This window comes from Gnatocerus cornutus, chromosome 6, assembly GCF_029298725.1.
Source record: "Gnatocerus cornutus isolate USDA-ARS CGAHR chromosome 6, icGnaCorn1.1, whole genome shotgun sequence".
NCBI classification, from domain to species: domain Eukaryota; kingdom Metazoa; phylum Arthropoda; class Insecta; order Coleoptera; family Tenebrionidae; genus Gnatocerus; species Gnatocerus cornutus.
The window spans coordinates 14,815,232-14,823,949 of NC_142238.1; the positions used below are offsets into that span (position 1 = coordinate 14,815,232).

The 8,718-nt window shown below is 34.8% G+C and overlaps 2 protein-coding genes across 2 annotated transcripts; both read left to right on the top strand.

Moving 5' to 3' along the window:
• The first annotated feature begins 98 nt into the window (after nt 1-98).
• LOC148173281 (aminopeptidase N-like) lies at nt 99-3,614 on the top strand. The gene is made up of 13 exons (XM_088039674.1): nt 99-756; nt 811-1,137; nt 1,190-1,373; nt 1,423-1,585; nt 1,634-1,715; nt 1,765-1,939; nt 1,986-2,169; nt 2,221-2,495; nt 2,545-2,723; nt 2,773-2,946; nt 2,993-3,127; nt 3,181-3,259; nt 3,311-3,614. The coding sequence occupies exons 1-13, from the start codon at nt 119-121 to the stop codon at nt 3,533-3,535; spliced, it is 2,820 nt and encodes a 939-aa protein (XP_087895800.1). The 5' UTR covers nt 99-118; the 3' UTR covers nt 3,536-3,614.
• Nucleotides 3,615-4,739: 1,125 nt separating this feature from the next.
• LOC148173282 (aminopeptidase N-like) lies at nt 4,740-8,308 on the top strand. Its single transcript, XM_088038755.1, has 13 exons — nt 4,740-5,395; nt 5,453-5,803; nt 5,855-6,038; nt 6,088-6,244; nt 6,295-6,376; nt 6,431-6,611; nt 6,658-6,841; nt 6,893-7,167; nt 7,217-7,395; nt 7,445-7,618; nt 7,665-7,799; nt 7,853-7,931; nt 7,989-8,308. The coding sequence occupies exons 1-13, from the start codon at nt 4,761-4,763 to the stop codon at nt 8,211-8,213; spliced, it is 2,841 nt and encodes a 946-aa protein (XP_087894881.1). The 5' UTR covers nt 4,740-4,760; the 3' UTR covers nt 8,214-8,308.
• The last annotated feature ends 410 nt before the right edge of the window (nt 8,309-8,718 follow it).

An 8,718-nucleotide genomic window follows, 5' to 3' on the forward strand; every position in this document is an offset into this window, starting at 1 on the left:
TGCTGGATGAACATCAATCGGTGACAAGAAAAGATAAGATAAACAAGAAGTACCTATAAATATCAGCTCACGTAGACCATCAATCACAGTAGAGTGGTAAAAAGTGCACTGATTGAAAATGTGGCAGTTTGCAAAGTTGTCTATTTTGTTTGCGCTAGTAATTTGTAGTGAGGCGTCTCCAAAGAGATACAATGAATTCAATACGTTGCAAGTCACAGATGAAATAGAAACTGCCGAGAAATTACCAAATCTCGTTCAACCGTTATCTTATAATATTGATTTAACAATCCTTGAAGAAAATTTGAAAAATGGGAATTTTTCTGGTAGCGTTAAAATTGTTCTAGAACCAACAATAGATTCTGTGAGTTCATTTTACATCCATGCGAAGAAACTCACAATTAGTGAAATAAAATTAGACGATAAAGTTGTTGAGATAAAGGCTGTAAATGAAGCAAACGACTTTTTGGAAATTCCGTGTGAAACACCTTTGACGAAGGGAAAACAAGCGACATTGGCAATAACATATGATGGTGAACTGAGTGACACAGACATGAGTGGACTCTACAGAAGCTCATACACTGAAAAAGATTCAAAAGACCCAGTTTACTTAGCTACAACACAATTTGAGCAAATTGGAGCCAGAAGAGCTTTCCCATGCTTTGATGAACCTGCAATAAAAACGGCAACGTTTACTGTATCAATTACACATTCGAAAGAATACATTGCACGATCTAATACCAAAGGAACACCAAAAACGTAAATCATATTAACTGTATATTTTGCATTTCTACATTTTGATCACATTTTCAGATCAGGCAAATCAATCATAACAACATTTGAAAAAACTCCGATAATGTCAACTTATTTGGTTGCATTCGTCGTATCCAAATTTAGTTGTACAGATGGTAGTACCCTTGAAGAAAAAGACCCCAAAAACAACGTTGCAACTGAACTTTGCGCACGTCCTGACGCCGCAGACACAATGAAGTTTGCTCTAGGTATCGCCCCTCAAGCTCTTAAAGCAATGGAAGACTTCACATCACATTTGTATGCTGAAGGCATGACGAAGATGACACAAGCTGCGATTCCTGACTTTGCAGCTGGAGCTATGGAAAATTGGGGTCTTGTGACTTACAGGTAAACCTCTAATTATAATTATGAATGTTTATTCATATCAAAATTACTACAGAGAAGCTGCCCTTTTGATCGATGAGAAGGAAGCATCAAACTCCCAAAAACAAAAAGTTCTTGCTGTTATAACTCACGAATTTTCACATCAGTGGTTTGGTGACTTCATTACACTTGACTGGTGGTCTGATGTCTTCCTCAATGAAGGGTTTGCGACATATTTCGAATACCAGGTTGCAGATTCGGTAAGTGAAATAGTTATTTGTTTTGTAACTTCACTAACCTGCTGTTTAGATCACGGAATCCAAAAAATGGGAGCTGAAAAAACAATTCGTTATCGAACAAGTTCAACCGGTCCTTGTTACTGACTCTGTTGGAAATTCAGTAGCTCTGCACTCTGACCCTAAAGATATAAATGAGATTGAAGCGAAATTTGACGACATTTCCTACAATAAAGGTTCGTTTTTAAAAGCTAAATTTGGGTGACTATTAAACATTGTTGCAGGTGGCTCTATTCTAAGAATGGTAGAACATTTTGTCACTCTTGACAACTTCAAATTAGGACTTTCAGCGTACCTCAGCACTCAGTAAGTTTCGGTAATTAATATTAAGAAACTTGAACAATATCTCTTTTAGACGCGTTGGTTATCCAAGTATATTGTGGAAAGCCTTTGACGGAATTCTTGCAGAGTCTTCGAATAAAGTAGAATTGCCAAGCACCGTTGAAAAAATTATGGACAACTGGATTAATAAACCTGGTTTTCCTGTTCTTGATGTAAAAGCCGCGGATTCGATTATCACCATCACACAGGTTCATAAATCTTCAAAAAAACTTCCTTCCTGACTTCCAATTGTAGAAACGACTTCTTCCTTCTGGCGCCAAAGAAGATAAGACACAATGGTACGTCCCAATTACTTACAGCACTTCGAAAGACAAGGACTTTAGCAAAACTGAGACCCAAGAATGGTTAGTCCCTGATGGTAACGTCACCATCAATATAACAGACGCAGAATGGATTGTTCTAAACAATCAACAAGTCGGCAAGTTCATCGCAAACTCGATTTGACATTGTTTTAACATGTTCTTCACAGGTTTCTATCGTGTTAACTACGACGACACTCTTCTCGAGAAAATTACAAAGGTTCTCACTACCAAAATTTCAGAAATTGATGAAATCAGTAGATCGCAACTGGTTGACGATCAACTAAACTTGGCCAGACTCGGACAGAAGAAGTATGGTGATGTGCTGAAATTCTTGACCTTCTTGGAAAACGAAGACTCTTATTACACGTGGTACGCGGCTTTCAACGGATTTAGTTACATTTTGAAACGGACAACCAAAGATGGACAAAGGAATGCGGTTAAGGTACGACTTAAGAACCTGAGGAAGATGCAGCAATATATTTATATTTCAGGCTTATATCCAAAAACTTTTGGATAAAACACTTCTACCTGCAGTTCCTCTTGAGAAAACAAATGATGATGATCAGATTTATACTTTAAAGCAAGTTTTGGCACAAACGTGGGCCTGTAATTTCGACGAAGAATCCTGTGTGAACTACGCGAAAGACTTGTTTAACAACGACACTATAAGGTGCGTTATCATTATTTACTATAAAAAGTCATTTTGATTGAATTTTTAGTGTACCTCCAAACATGAGGAGTTTTGTTTACTGCACTGGTCTGCGCACGAGTGACGACCAAACAAAGAGTTACAACAGCCTTTGGGGAAAATATCAAAGCACTGATCTTGCCACAGAAAAAATGACAATTCTTAAAGCGCTAGGCTGCACTACCGACTCTACGTTGCGACGAACGTAAGGTTTTAATAAAAAATTATCCTTTATTGTTGTAAATTCGTAGATATCTCAACGAAGCTTTAGGCACCGAAGTCAGACTTCAAGATGCAGATTACGTGTTCCAGTCAGTGTACATGAACGATGGAGTCAGCGATGTCATCGATTTCATTCAAAATAAAAGCGCAGACTTCGAAGGCCAGTAAGTCGAATTAAAGGTGTACCTAATAACATTTTTAAACCTCAATTTTCCAGTTTTGGTACGAAGTCCACATTGAACAATCTTATTTCCACCGTTGCTGATTACATTACCACTCAAGACGAAGTCGATAAGGTAAAAAAAGACAAAATTTCACCCACGACAAACTAATTCATTTATTTTCAGTTGGTAGCGTTTGGTAAAACTGATAAACTAGACGATGACATTAAGGCTGCCGTTGATGCAGCCACAACGACGGCCAAAACAAATTTAGAAACAATTAAAACCTTTGAAGCAACTCTAAAAGAGTACTTTGATAGTGGAAACAACGCTGCTGTTGGTATCAATGGTTACCACTTTATCAGTCTAGCAGTAGCTTCTGTTGTTTACTTTATTTTCAATTTGTACTAAGAAAATTTTAAGTGTAGATGGGACCATTTATGGTTATTTATTTTTGATTTCTTAATAAAGTAATTTTATGTTTATAAAACGTTTTTCTGCAGCTTCGTTCCCTAATTTGCCATTTTTACTAACACTTCTTCGAAAATAATTCGATACTTTATTCAGTCTAGTCAAATTGTCGGAAAAATTAGCTTTACTTTGGAAAAGCTAGAGTAGAAGATGTATGATAAAATGGGAAAACAATTTTTTCTCAAAGTTTATTTTTATGTTTTTAAAACTAATTGTAATAAAAAATTTGCGAATTTTGTTTAGTTTCTATTTCTTAATAAAAAGAACAAGATTTTCCAAAATTTTCAAAACCCAATAAAACAGTGGAGTTGCTCAATAACAATATACCTGCAGTTATTTTGAAAATGTGGACAGTGCGAAAATTTGGAAAGCTTAATCAATTAGATTTCAAGAGACCAAAGTCAAAATAGATTCAATTTGAACTGAATAACAGTACATACAGGTCAAATATATCCTAATTTCGTAATACCCTACAAAAATTGTACTAAAGTTAAAAGAAAAATCTTAAATTTTATTATGTTTAGAAACATGATTGGTATTTTAAACTATTGGTATTTTTCAGGTTTTTACTTCGTTTGGAATGCCTGTAAAAATATATTTTTCTAAAGATAAGTATTTGTTGTGAGTGTACATAGATGTATTAAAGCAGATATTCCGATAAGATAAATTAATTTATTAAAAAAGGACAGATCATCATCATCAATCAATACGGTATTAAAGATTAATTTTTCGTGTGAAAATTACGTAAAACGTGTTGTAATAAATTCTTAACATAGGACAAAATTCTAGTTTCCAAAAATACAATAATTACTCCATATTTTTACAAATTAGAAATTAATAAATAAAAGTTGCAATCTATAACACATTTAGTTCTTTTCCTGTTTGACTCATTGTAAACTTTAACATAGCAGCAGTAGAAATGCTAACAACGTTTATTAAACCAACAACAACATTTAAAATGTTAGCACAACTAGAGGAAAATCTGTTGCTAGGTATAAATAGATATAATACATCAGCCTTTGTTCTGATTTCACAAAAATCTTAATTTGCTAGATGAACATCAATCGATGACAAGAAAAGATAAGATAAACAAGAAGTGCATATAAATATCAGCTCACGTAAACCATCAATCACAGTAGAGTGGTGAAAAGTGCACTGATTGAAAATGTGGCAGTTTGCAAAGTTGTCTATTTTGTTTGCGCTAGTAATTTGTAGTGAGACATCTCCAAAGAGATACCACGAATCTAATTGGTTGAAAGTCGCAGATGCAGAAAATGCCGAAAGATTATCAGGAGATGTTGTGCCGACATCTTACAAAATTGAGTTAACAGTCCTCGAGGAAAATTTGAAGAATGGGGATTTTACTGGAACTGTTACAATTTCGCTTAAGGCAACCATAGATTCTTTGAAATCATTTAACATCCATGCGAAAAAACTCACAATAACCAAAGCAATGATAGACACAGAAGACGCAACATTTGGTGAAATAGACACCAAAAATGATTTTCTAACAATTACACCAAAAACACCTTTGACGAAAAACAAAGAAGTGACCTTAACAATTACTTATGGGGGTAAACTGAGTGACACAGATATGGAAGGATTCTACAGAAGCTCCTACAAAGAAAAAGATTCAAAAGAAGCAGTTTACTTAGCTACAACACAATTTGAGCAAATTGGGGCCAGAAGGGCTTTCCCTTGCTTTGATGAACCTGCAATAAAAGCCACATTTACTGTAATTATTAATCATCCTAACGACTACAATGCAATATCTAACACTGAAGTAGACACATCAGTCGAGTGAGTAATAAATATAAATATCAAAGACACTTTTCTACGTTTTGATTATTTTCACAGCTCAAAAGACAAAACATTTAAAATAACAACATTTAAAGAGACTCCTTTAATGTCAACTTATTTGGTCGCGTTTGTTGTATCCAAATTTGAATGTACAACTGGAGAAGTAGAAGTAGCACCTGATGAAAAAAAAAACAATGTCACCACTGAAGTTTGTACTCGTCCCTCAGGAGACAAGAAAAAGGACGAAGCATTGAGAAAATTCGCTCTAGACATAGCCCCTAAAGCTCTAGAAGTAATGACTACATTCACTTCGCTTTATTATGGTGACAGCATGAAAAAAATGACTCAAATTGCGATTCCGGACTTTAATGTGGGAGCTATGGAAAATTGGGGTCTTGTGACTTACAGGTAAAATAATAATAACACAATTTTTCTGTATTCACATCAAAATTTCTACAGGGAAGCGGATCTTATAATCGACGATGCTGAAGCATCAAACTACCAGAAACAAAAAGTTCTTACTGTTATTGCTCACGAATTTGCGCATGAATGGTTCGGCGACTACATAACACTTGATTGGTGGTCAGATGCTTTCCTTAATGAAGGTTTTGCTACATATTTTGAATACCACGCTGCACATTTGGTAAGTTAAATATTTGATAGTTTTATAACTTCAATAATCTGTTGTTTAGATCAGTGGATTCGAAAAATGGGAGTTGCCAAAACAATTTATTATAGAACAAATTCAACCAGTTCTCGCTACTGACTCTACAGGAAATACAGGAGCTCTATCATCTGATCCTGCCAGTGATCTTAAAGATAAATTCGACGACATTTCTTACAACAAAGGTTGGTTCTTGTAAATCTAAATTTTGGTGAACTGTTCAGGATTGTTTCAGGTGGTTCTATTCTAAGAATGGTAGAAAATTTTCTTACAACTGATAACTTCAAATTAGGACTTGGAAATTATCTTGAGACCCAGTAAATAATAGTAAGGTTTAATAAAGAATTTCTGATAAATTTTATTTGTTTTAGACCCATTGGCTATCCAGATGCGTTGTGGAATGCCTTTGACTCTGCTCTTGGTAGTTCTCCTAAAAAAGTAACATTACCAAAAGACACAACAGTTGAAACCATTATGGACAACTGGACCAAAAAACCTGGTTATCCTGTTCTTGAAGTAACCGCCGCGGATTCAATTATCACCATCACACAGGTTCATAAATCTACAAAAAAACTTCCTTCCTGACATCTAATTCTAGAAACGACTTCTTCCTTCTGACGCCAAAGAAGATAAGACGCAATGGTACGTTCCAATTACCTACAGCACTTCGAAAGACAAGGACTTTAGCAAAACTGAGACCCAAGAATGGTTACTTCCCGATGGTAACGTCACCATCAATATAACAGATGCAGAATGGATTGTTCTAAACAATCAACAAGTCGGCAAGTCCATCGCAAACTCAATTTGACTTTGTTTTAACAATTTCTTTACAGGTTTCTATCGTGTTAACTACGACGACACTCTTCTCGAGAAAATCACAAAGGTTCTCACCACCAAAATTTCAGAAATTGATGAAATCAGTAGAACGCAACTGGTTGACGATCAACTAAACTTGGCCAGACTCGGACAGAAGAAGTATGGTGATGTGCTGAAATTCTTGACCTTCTTGGAAAACGAAGACTCTTATTACCCGTGGTACGCAGCTTTCAACGGATTTAGTTACATTTTGAAACGGACAACCAAAGATGGACAAAGGAATGCGGTTAAGGTACGACTTAAGAACATGTAGGAGATGCAGCAATATATTTATATTTCAGGCTTATATCCAAAAACTTTTGGATAAAACACTTCTACCTGCAGTACCTCTTGAGAAAACAAATGATGATGATCAAATTTATACTTTAAAGCAAGTTTTGGCACAAACATGGGCGTGTAATTTGGACGAAGAATCCTGTGTTAACTACGCGAAAGACTTGTTTAACAACGACACTATAAGGTGCGATATCATTATTTACTATAAAAAGTCATTTTGATTGAATTTTTAGTGTACCTCCAAACATGAGGAGTTTTGTTTACTGCACTGGTCTGCGCACGAGTGACGACCAAACAAAGAGTTATAACAGCCTTTGGGGAAAATATCAAAGCACTGATCTTGCCACTGAGAAAGTGACAATTCTTAAAGCTCTAGGCTGCACTACCGACTCTACGTTGCGACAAACGTAAGGTCTTGATAAAAAATTATTCTTTATTGTTCTCAATTCGTAGATACCTCAACGAAGCTTTAGGCGATGAAGTCAGACTTCAAGATGTAAATTTCGTATTCCAGTCAGTGTACATGAACGATGGAGTCGGCGATGTCATCGATTTCATTCAAAATAAAAGCGCAGACTTCGAAGGCCAGTAAGTCGTATTGAAGATGTATCTAATAACATTTTTAAACGTCAATTTTCCAGTTTCGGTACGAAGTCTACATTGAACAATCTTATTTCCACCATTGCTGATTACATTACCACTCAAGGCGAAGTCGACAAGGTATTTTGTTTCACCCACTACAAATTAATTCATTTATTTATTTTCGTTTATTTTCAGTTGGTAGCGTTTGGTAAAACTGATAAACTAGACGATGACATTAAGGCTGCCGTTGACGCAGCCACAACGACGGCCAAAACAAATTTAGAAACTATTAAAACCTTTGAAGCAACTCTAAAAGAATACTTTAATAGTGGAAACAACGCTGCTGTTGGTATCAATGGTTACCACTTTATCAGTCTAGCAGTAGCTTCTGTTGTTTACTTTATTTTCAATTTGTACTAAAAAAATTGTAAATGTAGATAGGACCATTTATGGTTATTTATTTTTGATTTCTTAATAAAAGTAATTTTATGTTTAATAAAACGTTTTTCTGCAGCCTAGTTCCCTAATTTACTATTTTTACTAACACTTATAATATAATAATTCGAGATACTTTACTCAGTTCACTCAAATTGTCGGAAAAATGAGTTTTACCTTGGAAAAGCAAAAGTAGAAGATGTATGATAAGATGTGAACACAAATTTTTTTTCAAAGTTTATTTTTATTTTTTTAACACTAATTGTAAGAAATTTGCGTATTTTGTTTAGTGTCTATTTTTTAAAAAAAAAGAACAAAATTTTTCACAATTTTTAATACCCAGAAAACAGTCAGTTGCTCAATAACAAAAACTTTTCTTTTTTTAACAAACTGTACTGTCCTGTCCTATTGACAATTGGGTACCAATTAGGTATAAGAAAGAAAATCGTATGAAAAATTGTGCGTTCTTGTATAAACAAAATCATTGACA